At 49.0% G+C, this 27,351-nt stretch overlaps 1 protein-coding gene across 1 annotated transcript in view; it reads left to right on the forward strand.

The window, feature by feature from the left end:
• The first annotated feature begins 1,108 nt into the window (after positions 1-1,108).
• Positions 1,109-27,351, forward strand: part of Fa2h (fatty acid 2-hydroxylase) — a 46,537-nt gene continuing 20,294 nt past the window's right edge. The window contains exon 1 of the mRNA XM_048355124.1: positions 1,109-1,519. Coding sequence (XP_048211081.1) covers positions 1,238-1,519 — 282 coding nt within the window. The 5' untranslated portion in view covers positions 1,109-1,237. The remainder of the gene's footprint in view (positions 1,520-27,351) is intronic.

Consider the following 27,351-nt stretch of genomic DNA (forward strand, 5'->3'; position numbering starts at 1 on the left):
GAGACAGTCAGGACAACTCTCCTAACCTTGGACTCTCTAATCAAGATTGGTTTGGCCCCAATGTATCACACCCAGGCTTTCTACACTATACAGGATCCAGCAGGGCATAAACAAAGACAGCCCTCAAAGTACCTTTACCCAAAAGGGGCAAAGGCCTCTTAAACAGCCATCACTGATTACCAGTCATGAGTTCAAGGGGGATCCTCCTAGGCTGGGTGGTTAAAGTTAGGTGGCGGTTTCCTCTGTTCTAAACTGTGCTAAACATTCTGTCCAGAGCTTTTGCCCCTCAAGGTTCCTATTTCTTCTTCTGTGGAATGCAATGGAGACAGCACTCTCTGTTTTCCCTCAGATTCTTCTCCCTGGGGTCAAAATTAGAAGCAGAGAGCCATATTGGCTTTGGGTGCAGAAGTTTTAGAGCAGGTCAGTTTCCCGATACTATTTAACACAGTAGTGTGATATTTCAAAATTAATGAAAAAAAAACTTCATGACGAACAAAACGAGGTGAAATCTAAACTTACTGAATTATGATCTTGCACTTGGACAACCCCCGACTTCCAAGTACCAACCTGGATCCCAATGAAAAACAACAACAACAACAACAACAACAACAACAACAACGTGTTCATCTCCCCACACCCCTGGCCCATTTATTACCATGGTTTGCCAATACGACGTTTGTAAACAAGTCTTCATCCTGTGTGTTTTAAATGGTGCTAATATATGAATAATACAAATTTACCACTTGGGCCATTTTTCAGTGTACAACTCAGTGCCATTCATCACGTTCACATGGTGCAAACTTTATTTTTCCCCCATTCCTTGAAGTAGTTTAACATTACATTCACAATTATACTTTGTGACTGCTGAGGGTTTTTTTTGGGGGGTGACCCCTTAAATCTTATGCCTGAGGCAGTACCTGACGTCTTTCTCCCGGCTTCGGACGGTCCGGGACACACCTGGCAGACACGCCCTCCTCTTACCTGCCCCGGGGCCACCTGGCCGGCGGCTCAGTGCCTGGCACGCCCCCCTCGGGGGTCGACCTCCCTGCCGGCCAATGGGGAGGGGACTCTTCCGGCGTCGCGCGGAGCGGCCAATAGGAGCGCGGCATGCAAATGAGCAGGTGCGGTGGCGGCGGGCCCGCGGCGGCGGCCGGGGCTCCGGGGATGTTTAGAGGCGCGCTGGGCACGGCCGCCGCACTCACTCCGGGCTGCCCGCCGCGCGCTCCGGTGCCCCGCCATGGCCCCCGCTCCGGACCCCGCTCCGGCCCCCGCCGCCGCCTTCTCCCCCGACGAGGTCCAGCGGCGCCTGGCGGCCGGCGCCTGCTGGGTCCGCCGCGGCGCCCGCCTCTACGACCTCACCGACTTCGTGCGGCACCATCCCGGGGGCGAGCAGCTGCTGAGGGCGCGGGCTGGCCAGGACATCACCGCCGACCTGGAGGGACCGCCGCACCGGCACTCGGACAACGCGCGCCGCTGGCTCGAGCAGTACTACGTGGGCGAGATGCTCGCGGACCCGCAGGTACCGGCCCGGGGCCGGGGCCGGGGCCAGGGGGCCGGGGCGGACCCGCCACCCTCCCCGCCCTCCACCTCCCCTCGCCTCCCCAGGCTGCCGGCCGCCCGGCCCCCCTCCTCCAGCCCGGGACGGGACGGGCCTGCCCCGCGCCCGCTTCCCCGTCGCAGTTCCCTCACCTCCCGGCTACCCCGTCCTTCCACCTTGCCCCTCGGCGAGAACTTGGATTCCCCTTTGCGGCCGCAGCCACCGGCTTTCCTTCCCCTTCCCTCTCCCTCTCCGCAGCGGGTCACCAGGCCGCGCCTGGTCCTCCCCATCTCCCGCCCTCCCTCTCCTACCCCGCACCTGCCTCAAGGAGGCACCGATGGCGGGGCTCCGCTCAGCTATGTGGACTTCCTGGGGCCCGGGCTCTGGTTGCCAGGGTGAGTGACGGGATTGTGCGGCCTGGACGGTATTCTCCAGTCCTCTTTTTTTTTTTTTTTTTTTTTTTTTATGTCTTGTCCTGCGAGTGAACTGAAATGCGTTAAATTAAAAAGGAGAGAGGAGCCCTTTGAGCTCAGGTTGCAGAGCAAGCCACGCACTGGTGTGGGGTGCATCTAAACCTACACAGTGGGTCCTGCGACAGGTTTTGTTGTGCCCGCTTTAGGATGAACACACCGAGACTCAGAGAGGCTGTGTAAAATGCTTAAGGCCAAATAACTAGTGAAAAGCTTCGTGTATCTGCCTCTGGAATCATGGGTCCCAAGGATCTACAGGTAGGGGACAGGCTGTCTTCACAGGGTTCTAAGCAGGTTCAGACCAGAGGCAAGCTAGCTCCTTCCCCGGCATAACCACAGGCTGGTAAGCCAACCACTCTTCCCGGTACTTGCTCTTGCTTTCAAAGTGTTTTGAAATCTTTGGATGAAAGATCTTGCAGCTCGCCTAATTCTCCATTCCTTATTCAGAGGCTTATCTAGTTTTTTGATGAGCCAACTACACTGGGCTAGGCACCGGAAGACATATATCAATGCCCAAAACAAATATGGCTTCTGTCTTCTTGGAATGAATAGACTAATGGGAGGGGGAATTAATTATTACTAATTAATTATATAGTGCTAACCGTATAGATCTAGGGAGGCAGGAGGAGTTTGGGAAGAGTTTTCTTAAGAAAATAATACATTGAGAAATAATTCATGGCTTAGCTAAAGTGTTGGGAAGAACATTCCAGAAAAGAAGGAACAGCCTGGGTGAAGGATCTGAAGAGAAAGAGCTTGGCCCCGCAAGGACAGAAATAAAATCCAAATGACCAGAGGCTAGTGGGCAAGGAGAGGGGTGTGGGAGGAGGTCAGAGGTCAGCTGGGGCCACAACACATAAGGCCTCTTAGCCTGTGGTCAGGATCTGGGGCTCCACTCAAGGAATGATAGGCAGCCTGGAGACTAACGCTGGGGGGGTGGGAGGGGCATGATCAGATTTGCATCCTTGTAAGAATATTATGGCTAGAGTGCCAAGAAGGAATAGAGGGAGCTTACATGGATGTGAGGAGACCAGGTAGAGGCGACTGTATCACTTGACAGCATTACTGTGGTGCTTAGAAAAGAGATTTCATAGGTAAAAGGTCTATGCTCAGAGTCCAACTTCAACTTGGAAGTTGATATTTGGTGTCCAGGCAGGAAGTTTAGCTGTAGACACAAAAGGGCAACTGAGTGCAGAAAATACCAGAGTTTGGGATCAGAGGCCTAGAGACGACGGGCAGGTCTGCGGTGCTGTCACTGTGTTCCGTAGCCAGGAGCCATAGGGAGTGGCCTCTCCTTTCAGTACCATTCGGAGTATCATTCCTGGCTAGCTGCCCAGGGCCACCCCACCTCCCAGCTCTGCCAGTCACCCGGCACTAGGGTTTACCCTGGCAGGACTCAGGGGAGACACGGTCAACATTGGCTTCCTACCTCTGCATTTACCAGGAGTCCTGGTTTCTGGTCCAGGACTTGAGAACGGGGAGAAAAATGACAAACTAAAAAGTGCACCTACAAAGCCAGGGCTCAAACTTGACTAAGGGCCACAGCCATTCCACAGTCCAGTTACCTGCCGGTCAGCGTCTTTCAAGGCTGATCTAGAAACTAGATAGGTTCTCTTTAAGCTGGGGGAGAGAGGTAGTCAGAAGAAAAATCTAGAGCATGGAATAATTTCCACAAAAAGCCTGGGTGCGGGGAGACGCTTATGCTCTTCTCTCTAGATAAACTCTTTTAGAACCCCTATATTACCTTCTCTGCCTCCTTTCTCTCCCATAAGACTAGGAGTACCCACACCTGTGGGAATGAGGACCCTCCCCACCTCCCATAGAATGAGGACTTACAGGGGACATGCCATGAACTAGCTCTGTTGTTAGGGGGTCACTTCTGAGTGGTGCCCCCAGAGAGGTCCTTAGTCTTTACATGGGAGCATCCTGGATCTTCCTGAGAGAAGACCCACCATTTTTATTTCCCCTGTCCCCCACTTTGCCACACCCCCTCTGTGTACACACACACACACACACACACATTCACACTCACACGAAGGCACACACACAAAACGAGTCAAACTTGTTTGAGCTAGCATACTATGGGGCAGGTGGTATGGGACACTGTCTGCTGTGGCCATGGCTTTGAACTTGAAGAAAGTGGCTGAGCATTCTGAGCAAAGGAAAGCGCCATGGCTGAGCAGGGAAGCCTGGTCTCGTTCCATCATCCTATTTGGCCACAGGACTCCACTCCTTGCCAAAGCAGCTCTAGGCACGTTCTTCTACCTGTGGACACAAGGCTAGTCCTTGAATTGTAACAAGCATTCAAGAGAGAAAGAAAGAAAGAGAGAAGGGGGGGGAGGGAAGGAAGGAAGGAAGGAAGGAAGGAAGGAAGGAAGGAAGGAAGGAAGGAAGGAAGGAAGGAAGGAAGGAAGGGAGGGAGGGAGGGAGGGAGGAAAGAAGGAAGCAAAGGGAGGGAAGGAAGGGGAAGGAAGGAAGGGAAGAAGGGAGGGAAGGAAGGGAGGGGAGGGAAGGAAGGAAGGAAGGGAGGGAGGGAGGGAGGGAGGGAGGGAGGGAGGGAGGGAGGAAGGAAGGAAAGAGAGATAGAGGACTTTGGGCCTAGATTTCCTTCCAAGCCCATCAATACTGTTTCTCAGACTTTGGTCATCCATGAGTCATTGTCATAGTTCTTTCCAAATTGGCCCAGCACTTGAACAATTTTATATTTTAGTATTTATCTATATATTGACTCACTTTTTTATTTTACCATTTACTCACTGTAGAAGATAAGATGAGTAGAATCAAGGCTTTAGATGCACTTTAAAATAAATATAAAACTATTAAAATAAGACTTTGCCTCATAGTCTCTACCATCATCCTGGGCACCACCAATTAAGGATCTATCTCACACTGGTAGGTTACTGCTTCTGTGTGGGTTTTTGTTTAGGTTTTGGTATAGGGGGTTGAACCCAGTGCCTTGTGCTTGTTAGGCAAGCACTCTACCACTTGAGCTATACCCCCAGTTCATTTTGTTTTTAAGAGCTACCTGACTTGTGATCCTCCTACCTCTAACTCCTGACTAGCTGGGATGACAGGTGGTTATTACCAAGCTTAGAACAGGGCTTCCTAATTTCTGGTGTTCCGTGGGTAATTTTATTTATTTATTTTTATTTCTGTCTTTCTTCCTCTTTTTAAAAATAATTCTTCCTCTTTTAATTTATTTTTTAAATTTTATTTCTTGTATTTATTTTTTGTTGATGCAGTACTGAGGAACTGAACCCAGGGCCTCAATGCATGCTAGGCAAGCACTCTACAACTAAGCCACATTCCCAGTCCCTATTTTTTGTTTTGAAACTGCTTTTATTTTATTTTTTTATCAGTCATGGGGCTTGAACTCTGGGCCTGGGAGTTGTCCCTGAGCTGTTTTTTTTTTTTTTTTTTTTTTTTTTTTTGGCCAGTCCTGGGCCTTGGACTCAGGGCCTGAGCACTGTCCCTGGCTTCTTCCCGCTCAAGGCTAGCACTCGGCCACTTGAGCTACAGCGCCGCTTCTGGCCCTTTTCTTTATATGTGGTGCTGGGGAATCGAACCTAGGGCCTCGTGTATCCGAGGCAGGCACTCTTGCCACTAGGCTATATCCCCAGCCCCCCTGAGCTGTTTTGCTCTAGGCTAGCACTCTACCACTTTGAGCCACGGTACCACTTCTAGTTTTCTGGTGGTTCATTGGAGACAACAGTCTCACAGACTGGGCTGGCTTTGAACCCCAATCCTTGGATCTCAGCCTCCTGAGTAGGTAGGATTATAGGCATGAGACACTGGTGCCCACCTGTGGATAATTTAGGGGGGGAAGGACAAAAGAGATAAAATTGTATGTGAAGAATGTGTGAATGTACTCTTTTTTCTTCTGATAAGAGAATTACAGTTTTTATCATAGTCCTACCAAAGTTCTTCTTCCACCACAAGCCTGCCACCAAGAGGATAGTAACTGTTTCAGAGCGGCTCTTATTCTTACCTCATTGCATCCATAGACCTGGAGAAATCCTATGCTGGTCTCAGCTTGAGGTTCTTTGGAGAAAAGCAATCCTTACCTCCTCAGTCCCTGCCGTCGGGTAACCTAATGTCTGAATGGCCTACAGGGTGCACCTCCACTTCTGCCAGGCTTTGGGATTGTGGCCCCTCAGAGTATGGGGGCTTGAGGCATTGAATGGGAATGGTCCCTAGGGAGAAGATCTAAGTGCTGAAGATCTAGCCCAGGCAGTGGGAAATCTCCAGCACAATATCATTTGGAAGCCTGAACTGAGACCTCAGATAAAAGTGTAGGGAACTTGCCAAACTGCACCCTTCCCCCTACCCCACCCCCCACTGAACGGTGGTGAGAAATGGCTACGTGGAGGGCGTTCACTGAGATCTGTAAGAAGGGGGCTTTTTGGTAGAGCCTGTGGGTCAATCAGCAGTCGCCCTCCTTGGCTCCCTGCCAGGAACTGCCAAGCTCTTGGGCTGCCCCGGTGCCAGGTAAATGATACCTGGAGGATGACCCCAGGGCCAAGTGGCATCACATTCAGGAAGCAGGCCTCTGTGGTTCCCACCCTTGCTTGGGTACAGTTCTTCACCCATTGACACAACAGGTACCTCATTCCATCTGAAACACAGCACACCACTGAAACAGCCCTGGCCAGGGTCACCAGTACCTTCCTCACTTTCCTAGGTCTGGCGGTCAGTTCTCACCTTCGCCGTATCTTACCCAGAACAGGAGCAATGTGGAGGCTGGCCACCACCCCTTCCTCACTTAGGCTGGCACTGAAGTTTGAACTCATGGCCTCATGCTTGTTGTGCTGACGCTCTACCTCTTGGGCCATATCTCCCAGACTTGATTTTTTCTGGCTTTTAAAATAAGGTGTCCTGAACCCCATGGCTGGGTGTCGATGGCTGTAATCCTAGCTATTTAGAAGGTTGAGGTGGGCTGGGGATATGGCCTAGTGGCAAGAGTGCTTGCCTCATATACATGAGGCCCTGGGTTCAATTCCCCAGCACCACATATATAGAAAACGGCCAGAAGTGGCGCTGTGGCTCAAGTGGCAGAGTGCTAGCCTTGAGCAAAAAGAAGCCAGGGACAGTGCTCAGGCCCTGAGTCCAAGGCCCAGGACTGGCAAAAAAAAAAAAAAAAAAGAATTGCCCTAGAAGGTTGAGGCTCAGGGGTTCAAAGCCAACCTAGGCAGATAAATCAATAAGACAGTTATTTCCAGTAGACCAACAAAGAGCCAGAAGTGGAAGTATGGTTCAAGTAGTAGAGCACTAGCCTTGAGTGAAAAAACTAATTGACAGTGTCCAGGTCCTGAGTTCAAGCCCCAGTACTGGCACAAAACAAACAGAAAACAAAACATGCTAATAGAGCCCAGGGTGGCATACACCTATAGTCCCTGCCCTTGGGAGATAAGGCAGAAGTATCACAAGTTCAAGAACAGCCTGGCTTATATATACCAAGATCTTGGCTTTAAAAACCACTGCTACCAGGCTGGGGATATGGCCTAGTGGCAAGAGTGCTTGCCTCGTCTACATGAAGCCCTGGGTTCAATTCCCCAGCATCACGTATATAGGAAACAGCCAGAAGGGGTGCTGTGGCTCAAGTGGTAGAGTGCTAGCCTTGAGCAAAAAGAAGCCAGGGACAGTGCTCAGTCCCTGAGTCCAAGGCCTGGCCAAAAAAAACCAAAAAAAAAACAAAAAAAACGAAATCCAAAAACCACTCCTACCAACAGCAACAAACAACAAAAAAGTTGACAGACCACATTGTTTTTATGGCTGTGACCAATCCCCTTGTGCCTCAATGTCATGCATTTGCAGGACACCGATTGCCTGGGTTTTCAGACCTATTTAATTTTTCTGCTGTCTTTTTTTTTCTTTCTTTTCTTTTTTTTTCTGGTATTGGGGCTTGAACTCAGGGACTGGGTACTGTCACTTAGCTTTTCTCTCTCTCTCTCTCTCTTTTTCTCTCAAAGCTGGATACTCTGTCTGACACTTGAGCCGCAGCTCTACTTCTGGCTTTTTGGTAGTTAACTACAGATAAGAGTCTCACAGACTTTCCTGCATAGGCAGGTGTTGAACCATGATCCTCAAATCTCAGCCTCCCGATTCTTGTATTTTTTTCAGGCAAAATGTTTTCTAAAGCTTATGGTCTCAGAGCAGTAATTTTTCAGTGTCCCCTAAGATGGGTAGATGACCTCAACCACCACTCTCCTACCTGCTCCAGAAAAAGAGCTTAGTCATAATTTAAGAGAATAATCAGGAAACAACAAACTTGATGAACTATACCTGATAAATATGGATCATCTCAGAATTGGGATATTAAATTGTGAAGCATTTCCTCAGTGCTTAATTATTGAAATCCTTTAGTTTCCTGCCTTGATAATCTATTGTGAAATATTAAAATAGCAGTACCAGATAAGCAAATATGAGGGGATGTGGCTTAACAATTTTGAACTTCAGGGCATACAAGTTTGTCTGAAGGGAAATTCCATTGCATAGCATGAGCCATACAGTCTGCAAAAACTTGGTTGATGATTACCTTTGCGAATTAGCTCTACTTTCTCTTCTGGAAGGAGGAACGGAAAGAACTCTGTCTTTCTCTCTCTTTTCTTGTATGCAGTAGGACCTTAGCGCTGCAGGCCACTGAGGATTCCCAAGGGAAACAAAGTACGAGCTATTCCTAGGAGATTCGTGGCAATGACTTGTTTTAGTTTGTCAATTCCAAATGAAAAAAACATCATTTATTCATGAACATCAAACTTTTTTTCTTTTGTTAAGACAGTGCCTAGGGCTGGGAATATGGCCTAGTGGTAGAGTGCTCATCTCCTATACATGAAGCCCTGGGTTCGATTCCTCAGCACCATATATATAGAAAAAAGCCAGAAGTGGCGCTGTGGTTCAAGTGGTAGAGAGCTAGCCTTGAGCAAAAGGAAGCCAGGGACAGTGATCAGGCCCTGAGTTCAAGCCCAGGACTGGCAAAAAAACAAAAACAAAGAATGGTGAACAAGACAGTGCCTAGTGCAGGGGGAGCTTAGACTCATGACCCTCCTGCCTCATCTCACAGTGGTGCTGGGATTACAGTGTGTATCACCACACTGGGTTTAACACTTCAGTTCAGGATATACACTTTGAGACTCTGCCTGGAGGGAGTAGGAGCCTCTACCAGAGAGTGAACAAATGCAGTTTTTCTAATTCCGTATCACACCAGATTAGAGATAATGTCAGACCAGCCTGGCTTCTTGGATGTTCTCTCTGGTCCCTTGTAGTCTTTTGGAGCTCCAAGAATAGGACTTAAATTGGTTTGCACACAGACTCTTTTTTTTTTTTTTTTTAACCAGTCCTGGGCCTTGGACTCAGGGCCTGAGCACTGTCCCTGGCTTCTTTTTGCTCAAGGCTAGCACTCTACCACTTGAGCCACAGCGCCACTTCTGGCCATTTTCTATATATGTGGTGCTGAGGAATCAAACCCAGGGCTTCATGTATATGAGGCAAGCACTCTTGCCACTAGGCCATGTTCCCAGCCCTGGATTGATTCACTTTTATCAATTCACTTTTATCCTAGAAGTTGAGGTGTCTCTTTTGCTTAAGTTCAAGTAACAGCTGATTTGTTGGTTTTTTAAAAAATAAGAATGTGAGGGCTGGGAATATGGCCTAGTGGCAAGAGTGCCTGCCTCGTATACATGAAGCCCTGGGTTCAATTCCCCAGGACCACATATATAGAAAAGGCCAGAAGCAGCACTGTGGCTCAAGTGGCAGAATGCTAGCCTGGAACAAAAGGAAGCCAGGGACAGTGCTCAGGCCCCTAGTTCAAGGCCCAGGGCTGGCAAAAAAAAAAAAGTGAATCAATCTTAAGTAAACATCTCATAGACAATCTGACTATGATTGGGGGAAAGGAATTTTTTTAATTCACTCATTTATTCATTCATTTTGGCAGTACTGAGATTTAGACTCAGGACTTCACATTTGCTAAATAAGCTCTTACCACTTGAGCCATACCTCCTGCACAACTTTTTACTAGTTGTTTGTTTTTTTTTGCTAGTCCTGGACCTTGAACTCAGGGCCTGAGCACTGTTCCTGGCTTCTTTGTGCTCAAGGCTAGCACTCTGCCACTTGAGCCACAGCGCCACTTTGGCCATTTTCTATATGTGGTGTTGAGGAATCAAACCCAGGGCTTCATGTATACGAGGCAAGCACTCTTGCCACTAGGCCATATTCCCAGCCCCTTTACTAGTTATTTTTATGAGGAAAGTCTCAAGGACTTCTCCAAGTATTATAGAAGGAACACTATGGCCTATGACCTGGGCAAAGCTGGATAAGAAAGAATGTGAACAGGGACTGACATTTTACGTAATCAATGTACTGATGGACATTTGTATATTAAGAAAGTTTGTGCTGCCATTTGTAACTTGCATCTTTAGGGCCTTAGATAAAGAGACACAAGGATGACTATGATCTTTGAGGATATATGTATACACGTGTGTATGTGTGTGTGCACGCACACGTGCATGTGTGTATGTGTGTGTATGTGTGTATTTCCAGCTGGGCACCAGTGGCTCACACCTGTAATTCTTGCTACTCAGGAGGCTGAGATATGAGGACCATGGTTCAAAGCTAGCCCAGGCAGAAAAGTTTCCTCAAGACTCTTAACTCTAATTAACCACTCAAAAACTATATAAGTGGTGCTGTGACTCAAAGTGGTAGAGTACTATCCTTGAGCAAAAGAGCTCAGGTACAGTGCCTATGCCCTGAGTTCAAGCCCCCCCTCATTTCCCTTAGATTGCCATTTGAATTCTGAAAGTACCAGATCTAGGGGGGTGTTGTAGCTCCACAGAGAAATCCTGGAATGTGCATCTCCAGGTACTCAGAATTTCCTTACATCACCATTAGGGAAACATCTGAAGCCAGTGGGAGAATTTAATTGTTTTTTGGAGCTGGGAGGGTGAGGTGCAACTTAGGGTGTTCCTTCTCCTTCTATCTGGGCTGAAGCCAGACTTCTGACGACAGGGAAGGAGCCTCCAGATTTCAGGAACTATCTATCTCTGCCTCCTGAGATGATGTGTGAGACCTGTGGGCCATGGGAGGTGGGGGACATTCCAGGGAGGGTCACACTCCCCTTTTTCCTGCCACGTGACTCACTCTCCGGGCATGCTCAGTCACTGATTAACCAGCAGGTCCAACATCTGACCTCCTGGAGGTCAAAGTGTGAGGTGTGGCTCCTGGAGTCACACGTACGGAAAGGCTTCTTGTTGGGGACCTCCATGCCCTGGAGTCTGTAATTTTGACAATCTTAGATGAACCAGGCTGGTGAAAAAAAAAATCTATTTTTTTAATGGGCCTGAAATAACATTAACTTCTGTTGTTCCCCTTCCCAAATGTCCCCGAGTGTTCTGATGTTCTGCCAGTGAGTCTAATCTGCCTGGAGTTTAGTGGTGTCTTGTGAAGCTGAGGTAGGAGTCTTGATATGGGGGTGAGGGTAGGCGACTCTTCTATTAAATGTGCAAGGGGGGTCTGTTTAGGTGAGAGACGCAGCTTCTGAGCTAAGGTTCCTCTCTGAGTTGAGTTTGTCTCTGAAGTTTGTCCTTGCTGTGGTGTTGCAATGAATGTCTTCCCCAAGGGAGGGAACAGGGATACCTGGGAGTCGGCTCTTCCTCTCCTCACCCTTCATTCAAGGCTGCTCTGTGGTCACTGCCCGTGGTCCTGCCAGGCGTCAGGCCGGCAGATGGCGGCTCGGGGCAGCGCGGAGGCTGTGGTGACTTCTGGAATGCCAGGCTGGCAGAGGTGACCCTCCCAAGGGGAACGGAGGGAGCGCTCCATGTCCCCTCTGGGTTGCCCTTGTTTGTGTGCTTCGGGACAGATCACCGGAATACGCGCTGGAGCCACACGGGTGCACCCCGGGGGTGACATGCACAGCCTGTAGAGGAGGGAAGGCAGGCATGGCCCGTCCTGCCTCCTCCACTCCGTCTAAACCCACACCCAAAAGAGAACTCACCCTGCACCGCGGGTGGAGTCAGAGCTGACTCCAACCACTCCACCCAGAAGTTCATGTCCACGGTCAGACTAGAGGCCTCGGTATCAGACATTCCCCAAGGTGGCGGCTGCTGGGGGCTGGGCAGAGGTCATTTGTTAGGAATATCGCTCACGCCATACACACATAGGCATTTAGAGTGGACAGATTTAGTTCCCTCCTGAAAATCAGGGGTGTCTGACCACTGCTCCAACCTTTTAAAAATTGTTTCTTTGTACTAGGATTAAAGGATGGCCCAGGGTAGATGTCCGGGGCATGGATCTGGGTCACAGGTCACCCTTCCCGGCCAGGGGACAGGAGGAGATAGGGACAGGGCCTGTTGGGCAAAGGAGCGCAGAACCAGGCGACCCGTGCAGACAGCAGTTTTCAGCGAGCTGCCTAGCTTTGAGCCTAGCGTGAAGACAGAATGTTCCAGAAGTAATCTGTTGAAAGGATAGGGAAGGAAACTTGATCCTGGGCTGCCTTAAGGTGGTCATGTGCCAGATATTCTGGTGTTCATTGATATGAATTAATATCCCTCTCACCCTAAGCTCTCTATAAATACTCACCACCATTTCTTGTGCAGCTCACAGAAATTGTCTGTACCTCTACACACACACGCACTGTCTTCTCTCTTTAGTTCCCACATAAGGGACTATCTGATACACACTGATCAGCAACCAGATGCTTTAATGACACTTTTGTAATTTTATTTTTGTGCCAAGTTACACACACACACACACACAAACACACTTTTCCTATGAAATAGTTGAATCACACACACATTTTTTTTCTTATGAAATAGTTTATGTTTTACTGTTTCTGGATTTTTTATGATGTAAGGAACAAAATAAGGATTATTTTCAGTTTATTGTTTTCTTAAACCACTAAGTGGTTTTCCCAGTGGATTTATAGAAAAATATGTTCTAACTTTTTTTTTTAAAGAAGAGGTCTCTTTTATCACATAGCAATGATTTATATTTGGACTCCATTCTGTACCAGTGTAATCACAGAACTGGGTGGGAAAGAGCTTGCTTAGCTCATACAAGACCCCACAGAACAAAACATCCTACACTGATAGGCAGGCATGGTGGTACATGCCTATAATCACAGTATTCAGGAGGCTGAGATAGGAGGATTACGAGTTTGGGCCCAGCCTGGGCTACATAGCAAGACTTATCATACACACACATACACACTCACACACAGATAATGTTTCCCTACCTTACTGGAGACTAAACCCAGGACCTCTACCACTGGAGACCTGTGCCCATCTCCATTCCCTTTTTATTAGCTTTTTGTCATTCCATTCCCCTCCCCCGCTTCCTTTCTTCATTCTAACCAAGCAGGATAGGAGCTCAGAGTCATCTTGTACTTTGTCATTGACCTTGGGGACAAAGTTGAATCTGCCTTTCAGAGGCCTGCCCAGTTTGCCCTAGGCCCTGATGTCAGGGAGCTATGGCAAGGAGCAACCCACTTTGGGGAGACTCATGCGGATGGAGAACGCTAGTCACCAAGTCCATGGGGGTGGGGGGTGTCCCAGTTTATGGTCATGGGATGGCAGTACTTCCAGTTGGGGATGCAGCACTGAGGAGGGGTGTGGGAGGAGCAGATGGAAGCAGCCTGGCCCTTGAGCTCAGCATCTGGGTGTGTCCTTTCCTTCTTGGTGTTTACAGTCTATAGTGGGCGGAGGAACTTCAGGTCAAGTTCTAGTCTATGTGGACATCCTGAGGGTAGGAGAGCAGGAAGCAGCCATGGTCACTAGCAGGGAGCTTGGCATCTCTCTTGGGAAGCCTGTAGATCTCAAGCTTCCCGTCCTCTGTACAGGAGAACTGGAAACATCTTCAGGGTTTACCCTTTTCCCGTTTCCTCTGTTAGAATTGTGGGAGGGAGCTTATGAAGAGTAGATGTCTGGCTGAGCATCTGTGGCTCACACCTGTAATCCCAGCTACTCAGGAGGCTACGATCTGAGGATCACAGTTTGAAGCCAGCCCAGGCAGGGAAATCCATGAGGCTCTTATCTCCAATAAACACCCCACCCCACCCCACCCTCGCCTAAAAAAAAACCAAAAAGCTGGAAGCAGATCTGTGGCTCGAGTTGTAGCCTTGAACAAAAGAAGCTCAGGAACAGTGCCTGGGCCCTGAGTTCAAACCACAGGACCAGCACACACACACACACCCAGCAAAAAAAAAAAAAAAAAAGAAAGAAAGAAAAGTAGATTTGGGGGTAACTTGAGGGAATATGGTTGGGATTGATGGGAGAGGCTTGGTCCCAGTAAGTCACTTAGTGGATATTATGTAAGCAGATTACCCCCATTGCCCTCTGGGTCCCAAAGACAGCGAGATGGTCCCAGCCCTGCATCCCTCTGGCTCTGACCATCTGACTCTGTGAGGTCATCTCGCTCATTCCCTGCCTCCCCCACAGGACAGTATGAGCTGCTCTGAGGTCTGTGAGGGCTATCAACCAGGACATGTGTGCTGAGCTGAAACAATGCATTCTGAATCTGAATCCCAGCAGCTCCAGCTTCTGCTAGGTCGTGAGGGATGGATGGTTTCAAAGGCTGAGTTGTTATGTGCTTGGACCCTCCCAATCAAGATCACCCCCTGGAGGAATAGAGAATAGGGTCTTCTGGTTTCTCAGTTGCCCCATTTCTGTGGACAGGGCCTGTGGGGTCCACTGTGACCTGCTGGTCTCACCCTTTCTGTACCTGGACAGGTACAGCGCTGGACCTGAGACATCCCTCCTGGTCAGGGAGGAACAGACTCCAGAGAGCAGGCTGGCTAGGGCCCCCAGAAGTTCTCAGGCTGACTAGGGCCCCTGGAAGATCGTAGGGCTGTCTTTCCCCTCCATACTATTCCCTCTAGGCAATCACGAAGAGCATGGGTATCTCCTTTATGCCAGAAACTGTGCTTGCTGACAGGAACAGAAGGAAAATTGGGCTCTTCCCTTATGGGGAGGAGACAGACATAATGACAGGCTGTGGCAAGTGCTACAATAGACTATAAATATTCTGTCTGTGCATTATACCACAGAATAATACAACTGATCACTTACATCAGGAGACTGGAAAAGTGACGACCACTGCTTCAGGTAGAGGAGGTGGTTAGTGCACTAATGCACTGATATTTGATCAATAAAAGGGGGCTATCGGGCTGGGAATGTGGTTTAGTGGTAGAGGGTTTGCCTAGCATGCATGAAGCCCTGGGTTCAATTCCTCAGTACCACATAAACAGAAAGAGCTGGAAGTCGCGTTGTGGTTCAAGTGGTAGAGTGCTAGCCTTGAGCAGAAAAGCTCAAGGACAGTCCTCAGACCCTGAATTCAGACCCTAGGATCCCCAGGAAGTGGGGGGGGGGGGTTCCTCATAGATAAATAATTCCAGCCAGCAGAAACAAGTACAAAGACCCTGAGGTATGATCAAAAGGGAGTGCTGGTGTTGCTGCAATGAGAGGAATTGGGGGATGGGGTGAAGTGAGAGGCAACCATCCTCTCTTGGGGTTTGTGGGATTTAGTTTTTATTCTGAGAATAGTAGGCAGCCACTGGGAGGCTTTAAGCAGATGACTCAAGAAGCTAATCTATCTATACTTTTTCAGATAGTTCTAGCTGCTGTGGGGAGGTAAATGGTGGAATCAGGAAGAAAGAATGAATCCATTCCTTTTGTTTAAGTAACCCTGGAGTGGTGTCTTGGCCTGGGTAGCCATGAGGATACAGAGAACCAGGGACCGTCCAGTTGCATTTGCTGACTTATTCAATGTTGGCACTGAGGAAAAAGAGGAGCTGAGGATGATGCCAACATTTTGACTTGAGCAGCTGGATGGCTTGACTTACAGAAACCATTAATACTGGGTAAAGACCCAAACTTGGGATAGACCAATCAAGTGACATCAGAGTCACATTGGCTTGAAATACCAAGGGAACATCCCAGGTGAGAATGGAGATCGTAGTTGGATAGAAACCCTGTCCATTGTGGTGGTCACTTAGGCCAATTTCATTGAAATCAAATCTGGAAGCTCCCTTCTCAGTCATGCTGGCCACATTTCCAGAGTTCAGTGGACATGTGTGGCTTAGTGGCTGCTTCATTTGTCATCTCGGTAGCTTTCCTGAGTGCAGTTCTATTGAGAAGCTCTGGCCTTGAGCTCGGGTCCTCGCTGGAAGACTGGTATTCATGCATCTTTCACAAATGGTTCCTTCTAGCCCTCTCTGCTTGATACACTGGATTGTGTGTATGGTGGTATCCTAGACACCTGACCCACTCAGGACAGCTTGCCTTGGGGGTGTCATTCAAGGAAGCCATCCCCCTGAACCAAAGCGACCAGGATAAAATTCAGAGTAATGGCCGTGACCTCTTACCAGTTCCAACTGAGCTGCCTGTGCAGACTGGGCTCACTGCAGAACTCTGCAGTGGACCAAGAAGTTGTGGGATTAAATGAGAGAAAGAACATACACTTCAGTGCCACAGACCTGTATCTACAATTTACTGTGCCACCTGAGAAAGGTGAGCTAAGCTTTCCAAGCATATATGCTCTCCACCCAGAAGGGAAAATATTTCAGGGCTAGCCAGGGGGAGAATTGAATCAGGCAGAAGTAGTTAAGTGGGGGCAGGTGGTTTTGTGGTTGTTCCTGTTTGGAGAAAGAATTGATGGTTTGTGTGTTTTTCTTTTTAGCAAAACAGTTCAGTGACTACTATTGTTTCTTATGATCATTTGTCATTGTGTAGGCAATGATAAGAATAACATTTTTTTCTTAAATAGACTGTTAAAGACAAATTTGGAAAGATTGTTTCCAAGGATGATGTTATAGAAGGCTTTTTGCTGAACACTGAAAATCAGTGGTTTGCTTCTCCTTTTAAAAATAGCAATGTTCAGGGCTGGGAATATGGCCTAGTGGCAAAAGTGCTTGAAGTCCTGGGTTCCATTCCCCAGTACCACATATATAGAAAATGGCCAGAAGTGGCACTGAAGCTCAAGTGGCAGAGTGCTAGCCTTGGGCAAAAAGAAGCCAAGGACAGTGCTCAGGCCCTGAGTCCAAGCCCCAGGATTGGCAAAAAAAAAAAAGCAATGTTCAGCAAAAAGCCAGAAGTGGATGCAAGATTAAGTGGTAGAGAAAGCCTTGGCTAAAAAAGCCAAGCAAGGACACAGGCTCTTGAGTTCAAGCCCTGGTACCAGCACACAACCCCCCCACCACCACCACACACACACATACAAATATTTACAAACATTATCCTAGTTACTCAAGAGGTGAAGATCCAGAGATCATGGTTCAAGGCCATCTCCGGCATAAAAAGCATGTGAGATTCCATCTCATTCAATGGCTAGGGGAAGTAGTGCACACCTGTTGTCCCTAGCAACACGAGAAGCACAAGTGGGAGGGTTATAGTCCAGCCTGGTCCCTGCATAAAGCCAAATTTTACCTTGAAAATAACTAAAGCAAAAAGGGTCTTGGAGGCATGGCTCAAGTGGTAGAGTGCCCACCTAGCAAGTGCAAGGCACAGATCTCCAGGACCACGATAGATAGGTAGATAGATAGATAGATAGATAGATAGATAGATAGATAGATAGATAGATAGATAGAAAATCCTTGCAGCTTGGGTACTGAAGCTAGATCTGAAATCTGTTTTACTTTGGGTTGGCCAGAAAGGAGATGGTAGGGTTCAGATGGCTTTGGTGTTCTTTGCTTGCGGTGGGAGTGGCTAACATGCTCATAGTGTACCTGCAGTGCTTAGAAGTCAGATTCATAAGAGATTACAGTTTGGGTGTGGTTTCACCAAGTCTGCCAGGAATATGTTTTGAGGAATTCAAGCCTTGCATGGCACTGATACTGCTCATTGGAGTTGAAGCTCAGTTCTTTCTCATACTGCCACTGCCTGGAGGGGTAGAATTTTGCAAATAAGTATCCAGAAGGTGAGCTTCAAGCCTGGTTCACACTCATCAAGCCCAGGTTCCTCTCTACCCCACCATGTTCCAAGCAAGGGGAGTTCCCCCCACCAAGTCACTCCAAATGCCCAAATTAGGCATTTATTGGAAGTATCTACGTGTCCCCTTCAATCTGTGCATTCCTGGTAGTGCGGCCCTGATCCACAGCTGGAGGGTAGAGAAGAGGATCGGAGCAGGTGCAGGTGGTCCAGGACGGGATGTGTGTGGTACAAAGTTCACTCAATGGTGTGAAAACTTGGGGTTGGGATGTGGCTTCATGGCAGAGGACTTGCCTAGCATGCAGGAGGAGGCCCTGGGTTCGATGCCTCAGTACCACACAAAAAATAATAGTGAAGAAAAAAATTTAAATCTAAAAAGAAAAGTGTGAGAACTTGCCTGGGTACCCTGGAAAGTTTTAGTGATCGTCAACTATTTTCAAGCCACTGTCCTGTTCCAATGATCTGGTTCCTACTGGGGTTCCGGGTTCTGATGACCAGTTTGTGACTAATGGCACCAGAATGGAGGCTCATTTCCTCAGGAGCCGTGCCAGGTCTATGGTGAGCCTGGGGCTTGGGTGGCTGGGACTGTCTTCCGGTCCTTATGTCCCCATCTCCTGACCATGAGCCTTTGGGCAGACCTCAGGCTTTTCTCTCTGTAGGGGGCGGTGGTCTGCCGAGCTGTGATTGTGGTGAGGGTCATGGCTGAGCTTCCGTAGGGGATTCTGTGGCTTGTCACTTGCCCTGGGCCACAAAAGAGTGGCTAGAGCTCAGCCTTCACATCCTGGCTTCCGATTTGGACCCAGCAAGCCAGAGAAGAGCTTATTCAAAGCAAAAGCAAGAAGATCTGCAGCCTTCATGGCAGCTTCATTCTCTTTTCCCCCAATGACTAGCTCCAAGGAGACTGTTCTCAGAAAGCCAGGAGGTGTGAGGTTGGAGGTATCAGCATAGAAGGCATCCAGGCAAAGAGAGCTCTTGGCACAGTTATGGATCCAGGCTGCCCCGGCGCCATTCTCTTCCCCTCAGGCCCGTCCCTCCTCCCATCCACCTGGGCTGAGGACCCTCAGGTGTGGGGACACCTGGAGCCCCACCCCCTCTGTGTCTGCAGTGCGTAGGGGCAGCTGGACACAAGGCCCTGGGGCAACATCTCATTTCAGAGAAAGGGTTTTCAGGCACAACTCGAACTGCAGGATAAAAGGCCATCTGTCCATCCCTCGGTGCCCAGCCCCAGCCTCCTCGAACAACATTCCTTTATGTGGCTCCCCCGCCCCCTGCAGCCCCCGCCCGCTGCACACTGCCTCCTTTCAGGCCGCCTCTATGCCGGACTTGTTTGTTTGTGGGGCAGAGTGCAGGCTCTCCGTTGTTCTTCGCTGAGCTCTCCTCCCGGGCACCCTCCAAGCACGCCCTCTCTGGAGAGGACAGGGCCAGGGGACTGGAGGAGGGCTGGGGGCCGAGGCAGAGACCCTGGCCTGGGGCTTGGGGGATGTCCTAAGCCATCTTTGGAGAAGGGAGGCAGGGATGCATGAAGAATCTTCTTGGAAAGCACTAGAAGTAGGTTCCTGTTGCTCTCCCAAAGATTGATTGTTCTCGAGATTTATTTATGTTTTGTCAGTCATGGGGCTTGAACTCAGGGCCTGGACACTGTCTCTGAGCTCTTTTGCTCCAGGCGAGCGCTCTATCGCTTTGAACCACAGCTCCATTTCCTGTTTTTGAGTGGTTAATTGGAGATAAGAATCTCGAGGGGACGTTTCTGCCCAGGCTGGCTTTGAACCCCAATCCTCAGATCTCAGCCTCCTGAGTAGCTAGGATTACAGGTGTGAGCCACCAGCGCCTGGCTTGAGATTCTTTTTGTTGATTTTATGGTGAAAAACATATCTACTTAGGATTAGCCAGCTGGACTCAATTTAGATGATTCCAAATGTGTGGTCAGTGTCTGAAGTGTAGTCAGGAACCAGTGGCACAAATACTTCCTCCTCTTCCTCAAGTCTGACCAGGGGCTTGACCTTGGCCACAGCTGTCTCCTAGAGCTGCTTTGCAGCCTGTTGGATCTGGGACTTGTTGACCTTGACAGTGAACGCACCTGTGTTGTCTTCTGTCTTCTTCAGAGCCAACTCGGTGGTCAGGGGGAACTTGGTGGTGGCAGAGTGGCCCAGCTTGTTTCTGTTCAAGGCACTCTTCCAAGAATATTTGGGCTGACTCTTGGGGCCTCTGAGTCAGTGTGCGTGTCTACTTTTTATGGCTATGGATGCCTTTCATCACTGCCTTCTCGGCCTTCAAAGCCTCAGCTTCCACTTTAGGTGGGGCACCAGTGCCATCTCGGTTGTAAAGGCATTCTAGAGATCTTACACAAGTGACCTGATTCCCTCTGTGCTTAGGTTTCCTTATCCCAGATCAACAGTGGAAAGTACAGCATAAGCAAGGTTTCACACACACACACACACACACACACACACACACACACACACACCCTTCCTTACTCAGCACTGTCTGCCTCCCACATTCAGCAGTTGTGTGGGGGAAGCTACCTTGACTTCTCAGACCCTAAGGAAGGAGAACAGACCACCTCTGGGTTAGGAAGGGGTGTCCTTGAATGCTTTCCCCGAGGGCTGCCTGTGGAAGCAACCACTGTGGGCCAGGTGGGAAGGCTGTGCTATCCGGGAGACCCCGTCTTGGTCAGTTCCCATGAAAATGGGATGCAGACTCCCTAGTCCCTAAATGCCTGTCTGTCTCCAGATCCAATGCCCTCCCCTTCTGGATCTCAAGGGACACTGAGTCAAGGCTTGTATTCTTTTGTGTTTGTTTTGTGCCAGTCCTGGGGCTTGAACTCAGGACCTAGGCTCTCTCCCTGAGCTTCCCACCCCGCTCAGTGCTAGCATTCTACCACTTGAATCACACCTCATCTTCCAGCTTTTTGGTGAGTTACTGGAGATAAGAACTCATGGACTTTGCTGCGTGGGCTGGCTTTGATCCTCAGATCTCAGCCTCGGAGCAGTTCAGATTTACAGGTGTGAGCCATCAGCACCCCGCTGGCCTCAGAGTCTTCCCTAAGGCTCTTGTAATGAACTACAAGTGTTTTAAAGCATGGACTATGTCATCTCGGCCTTCTGGTGGCTCAGGTGTGGACACAGTGGGTTCCCTGAAAGGAGGGTTAGGAGGAGTCTGCTTCAGGTCTCTCCCCCTGGTTTCTGGTGTTTGCTGGCAGACTTTGGTTCTGGGCTTGCAGAGGCCGCAGCCCTGGCTGTGCCTAGGTCTTCATCGGTGCCCACCCCAGGTGTGTGACTGTCCACTTCCCCCTTTCTAAGGACGCCAGATAGGTTGGATTGGGGTGCGCCCCAATAGCCTCATCTTAAGTACATCTGCAATGTCGTATTTACAAATAAGGTGAAGTTCTGAGGTGCTTCGTTCGTGTTAGCGTTTGCGCACGTGAACTGGGGTGGGGTGTGCTACACAGGGAAGCCAGACCCTGGAGCTGCCCTGCTTGGCACTTGGCCTCCTTGTCCTCACAGACATGTCTGCCTCCCAGACACAAGGGAAAGGTGGCCGCCAAGCATCTGCTCTTCCACTTCTTCCTGAAGCTCCTCTTTGCCATCTAGACGTGAGTGGGGGAGGAGGCCCAGGTTTGCCCTGTGTTGGGCTTTGCTGGAGCTCTTAGGTTGCAGCCTCTCACTCAGCCCACCCAGGGCTTTACATTCCATTCCCTGTAAGCCTTCCCCCCACTTTAGGTGCAGCTCAGACTCATTGTTTCTGGCCCCGTGTTCTACATCCAGGGCACCCACGCAGAGCGGGAAGCCACAGATCCTCCCAAGGTTTACAATTGGTACATCAAGGACTTGTGATAGTCAGACACGCTGGCTCAGCCCACTGCATTTGCTTGTTTGAAATGCAAGGTCAAGAGCAGGAGGTTGTAGCTCAATACGGAGCATTTGTCTAGCATGAACAAGGCCCTGGGTTCCATCCCCAGCACAGCAAGAACAATCTCAAACAAAAACAAAAAAGCACCAAATGTGAAAAGCTAAAGATTTCAGGTAAAAATCTAGTTTTCTGCTGGGCAGTGGTGGCCCATACCTATAATCCTAGCTACTTAGAAGGCTGAGATCTGAGGATCATGGTTCAAAGCCAGACCAGGGAGGAGAAAAAGTCCTTGAGACTCTTATCTCCAAAAAAACTACCCCAGAAAGATCCAGAAGCAGCCGTATGGCACAAATGGTAGAGTGCTAGCCTTGAGAAAAAAAAATCTTAGAGGGCTGGGGATATGGTCTAGTGGCAAGAGTGCTTGCCTCGTATACATGAGGCCCTGGGTTCGATTCCCCAGCACCACATATACAGAAAATGGCCAGAAGTGGCGCTGTGGCTCAAGTGGCAGAGTGCTAGCCTTGAGCAAGAAGAAGCCAGGGGCAGTGCTCAGGCCCTGAGTCCAAGCCCCAGGACTGGCAAAAAAAAAAAAAAAGGAAAAAAAATCTTAGGGACAATACCCAGTTCAAGCCCCAAGACTAGCACAAACAAAAATAACATCTACTCTTCCATTTTCCATGACCTGGTGAGCCAGGGCTGTCCCCTCTCCACAGAGCATGGCCCTGCTCTTCCACTGTGGTCTGCTCCATTCCCTGCTTTTCCCCTGAGCTCAGGATCCGGGGGTAGTGGCCACTGATGTCGCATTCCTTTCTTCTTGATGCCAAAGCCTCTAGCAAAGCAGGCCCCACGGTTTGTCTTGAGCTTTACTTCCTAGTATCTCTCATGTTTCCAGTAGAATCTGAGTGACCATCTGTCTTATCTGGTGGACATGATTATTTTTACACATCTAATGAGGGAACAAAGCAAGTCTGTGTTATGAGCCACACCCTGACCACCCGCTCAGCTCCAAACAGGAAGCCACGATACCCTTGCCTGAGAGAAGTGACTTCTTATTACAGGACACAGACCTGGAGAGACTGGAGCTGCTGGCTCACGCCTGTAACCCTAGCTACTACTCCAGAGGCTGAGATCTGAGGATCGTGATTCAAAGCCAGCCTGGGCAGGAAAGTCTGTGGGACTCTTATCCCCAGAAACCCAGAAGTGGTAGAGCATTAGCCTTGAGCAGAAAAGCTAAAAGACCTAGAGAAGAGATACTGTGCCCCTTTACTGAGGACTAGATGACAACCTTGGCTTCGTCCCTGGCTGGGGAGTGTCAGGGAACCTTCATGGAATACTAGCTGGGTGATAAAGTCTTTGTGGAACACCTGGCACAGAACAGAACCCCAGGAAAAGTGCCAGCGGTCTGAGCAGATCAGTTGCCTAGGACAAGACTAAATAATACCGCAAAACCAGCCAGAAATCGGCATATGCTGCCCAGAGTAGTGATTGCTACTGCTTTGGGTAGTGTAGGCTTCTCTCCCAGGTGGCCTCAGACTAGTCTGGAAGGATCTAAAAAAGCCAGCATACCCTGCTCATGGCCCCTTCCCCATTACCCAGCAGGCCCAGCTGCTCTCAACTGGAAATAGGTGGTGCCTGTCTCCTGGCCAGGTCACAATGGTGGCTCCTCACATTGGGACATCTCTTCTCCTCCCATCCTGTCTCCCAAAGCCCACTTGAACGAGCCATGTCAACTGACTGCATTCATGAACCAGCCAATCAGTCTGAGTGGCAGCTCTATGCCAAGACTTCACAGCTAGCAAAACAAACCGGTTCTCTTCCTCATGACGCTGACCTTCCAGGGTGGGAGACAGAGGACAGATAAAGATGGAAGGAAAGCCAGCGGCCTTCAGGCCTGAGTACTGGACCATAAACACGCTTCTCACAGGGCAGAGGCTGGTGGAGGGGTGGGGGAAGACCAGGGTTGGGAGTGGGGTTTTGGAACCATTCTGGTTATCCCAGGGTAGAACCTGTGACTCTCACAGGACACATGTGGATTGCACACCCTCTGTAACCCCTACTCATCAGAACTGTGTTAATCATTCTTGTGAAAATAGAAATCTATCTAATCATAATAGTACTTACCTCCCACACAAACAATGAAGTTCATCTAACTCAATGCCATCTCCCGGAACACCACCATAACTAGACATATGCATGTGTTTTCTTAACTTTGTGATTCTTTTTGATCTATGAAGGTTGCTTTGTGATTAGGAGAGACTTACACAATAGATTGTAGAAATTTATTTTTTAAAAAGAAAAGAAAAAAAAAGGCCAGGCGCCAGTGACTCACACCTGTAATCCTAGCTACTCAGGAGGCTGAGATCTGAGGATTGCAGTTCAAAGCTAGCCTGGGAAGGAAAGTCTGTGAGACTCTTATCTCCAGTTAACCACCAGAAAACCCAAAGTGGTGCTGTGGCTCAAGTGGTAGAGTGCTAGCCTTGAGTTGAAGAGCTCAGGAGCAGCACTCAGATCCAGTGTTTAAGCCCCACACCGACAAAAGAAAAATGGAAAGGAAAGGGAGAGAGGGAGGGGAGGGGAGAGGAAGAGAGGAAGGAGGGAGGGAGGGAAGGAAGGAGGGAGGGAGGGAGGGAGGGAAGGAGGGAGGGAGGGAGGGAGGGAGGGAGGGAGGGAGGGAGGGAGGGAGGGAGGGAGGAAGGAAGGAAGGAAGGAAGGAAGGAAGGAAGGAAGGAAGGAAGGAAGGAAGGAAGGAAGGAAGGAAGGAAGGAAATGCCAGATAAAGTTGCCAAGGGATTCTGTGGTCTAGATTACTGAGTGTTGGTCCTTGGGTGTGGGCACTGTTCCAGCCAGCTCAGAGATGGATGCATGTTACAGGTGCACGTTCAATGTTGTATTCCACTCTCTCAGGAAGAATGCCATGGTTCCCCCTCCATGGTTTAAACCATGATCATAATCCTTGCTTATTCAAGGTTGGAAGGCAGGAGCCTGCAGGCTTTGTCTGCTTTGCAAGAACCCAGCATTGAAACGGGTGGATAAAGCATCTAGTATTTTCCAGCCCACTGGGCACTGGAAAACTAGGAAACTGCAATGTACTGGAATCTAGAACAGTATTGGACAATGGTGATAATTTCCCAAACATTGGAAAACACTAGAGGCAAGGAATTATAAATACCAAACCTGCCCATGAGTGTTTACATTCATATATGGAAGATCTGATTTTTTTTTTTTCTGAGTCAGAAAGTGAAGAGATTCTCTCTAGCTTGGCTAGTTTAGGGAAGGAAGCATGATGGGAAAGAGAATATTCTGGAGTCCCATTGTTTGCTCTGGCCCTCACTGTGAGACTGCTCCATGCTTAGGATTCCTCATATGTCATGCAAATAGGAGCCGTACTGCTCCTCCTTTATGCAATATGGTTAGGAAGATCAAAAAATCCAAGATATAGTAAGCAGTCATGCAACAATAACCTCTGTCCTCATCCTGGACAGAGTAAGATTTGTGAAGGATTATGTAAGATATGTTTGGAACGTGGAAGCCATCCTTTGGGCTAGAGGAGAGAAATTGGCTCATGCAAAGACATACCCAGAGTGCCATTAGGAAGTACAAGAGAGAGATGTTTTAATATTAGCTGACTGCAGGGGTTGGTATGTTCACTTTTAGTATTGTTGTGGTTGGAGTTTACAGCAGGCCTTCCAGGTCAGACTGGAAGGACAGCAAGGCCAGGGTCAGATAAAAAAGGGACTTTAAGTGTCTTCTAAAGATCTGAGGACACAATTTGAAGCCAGCCTGGGTAGAAAAGTTTGTGAAAGTCCTTCTCCAATGAACTGGCAAAAAAGCTGGACTGGAGGTGTGGCTCAAGTAGTAGAGTGCCAGCTGTGAGCAGAAAAAGCCCAAGTGAGAGCATGAGGCTCTGAATTCAAGCACTAGGACCTGCATATATATAACAAAGTCTTCTGGCGTGTCAGAGATGCTCAGGTGTGTGTCAGGAATGAGTGCACGAGAGCAGTGTTGTGGATGAGATCTTGGTATGGGGGAAGAAGTGGGGAAGGAGGAAGGTACCATTGCAATCCTTCACTGAGACTACCAGCCTCCAAGAGGGAATCGAGAGCCAGCCAAGACTCCCCACCCCAGCAAACTCTCCCACAACCTCATTCCTCCGCTCCCACTTATTACTACGTCCGTGCCATGTGTCTTTTGTGTTGCTCCAATAAACAGGTCTGTGGGTCCAAATGCACCCCCATAGACCTCATGTGACACACCGGCCCCATATCAGTAATCCAATTAAAAAAGGCTTCGGGGCCTAAAAGCTGGGGTGGAGCAAGCTGATAAGGGGGTGACCAAAAGTCCTGCGAGTTTTACCCTGGGCTAGTGACACATGGATCAAATGGTGTGCTTAAGAGAGTTGTTGCCTCAGTGGAGAAGATGGCAGGGGTGGGAGTCCTGGCTGTTCTGGAATGCTTATAGGTCCTTCGGGTGAAGATCAAGGGAGCTGTCCAGCCCTAACAGAGAAGAACCGAGTCAGTCCCAGAAACTGGAGGTGGCCAGCTGAGCATAAGGGAGACTGCAAGGGCTGGAGTCAGGAGGAGAGGACAGAGGTGTGCAGCGTGCTAAGAGGCATGGGATGGATAGATGCCCTCCCTCTGCTTCGAGGCTACCGGGTGGGTAGGTGGGGCCAAATCAGATCAGTGTCTACTACCGTGGGGTGTCTAAAGAGCACAACCAGACACTGGTGGCTCACACCTTTCGTCCTAGCTGCTCAGGAGGCTGAGCTCTGAAGATCATAGTTCAAAGCTAGCCCAGGCAGAAAAGTTCATGAGACTCGAATCTCCAATTAGCCACCAAAAAGTGGTACAGCATCAACCTTGTATTAAAAAGCTCAGGGACCATGCCCAGGCCCCACCCCCAGCCACACACATACATTTATGTCCTAGCACCTTCCTGCCTAAGACCATCCTTTCATCTTGTTGTGATAGGAAGATAGAGTTGCAGTGAATGGAGTTGGGGTGCAGAGAAGGAGCAGATCACCCCAAGAAAAGGATTTGGGATAGCCAGGAGAAAAGAACTGTGTAGGAGGGAGGATCAATAGCTTAGTGGCTAGAGGCTAAAACAGAATTAGAAAAGAGAAGATCATTGAGCTACTGATGGGGGGGCGGGATATTTACAGAGTTTCTGTGTAATGTAAAATCTTCTTCCTGCCCCTCAGGAGAGCATAAGATGATTTGTTTTTATTTTTTTAAAGCTTTTTGGCAGTAGTACAGTTTGAAATCAGAGCCTCGCCCTTGCTAGGCAGGTGCTCTAGCTATGCCTCCAGTCTATTTTTGTACTAGTTATTTTTAGAAAAGGGGTTTATCTGGACTGTGACCCGCCTAGTTCAAGTTTTCTGATATAAATGATAAGCAGGTATCATCAGGCCTCGTTTCTTCCACCAAGATGGAATCTTAAAGACTTTGCTACCTGTGTTGGTAGAAGTGTGATTCAAGTGGTAAAGTGCCATCCTTGAGCGAACAAAGCTAAGAGACAGAGCCCAGGCCCTGAGTTCAAGTCCCAGTACCAGCATGGTCACATACAGACACACAAAAGCATTTCGACAGTA

This window comes from Perognathus longimembris, chromosome 10 (assembly GCF_023159225.1).
Source record: "Perognathus longimembris pacificus isolate PPM17 chromosome 10, ASM2315922v1, whole genome shotgun sequence".
NCBI lineage: Eukaryota > Metazoa > Chordata > Mammalia > Rodentia > Heteromyidae > Perognathus > Perognathus longimembris.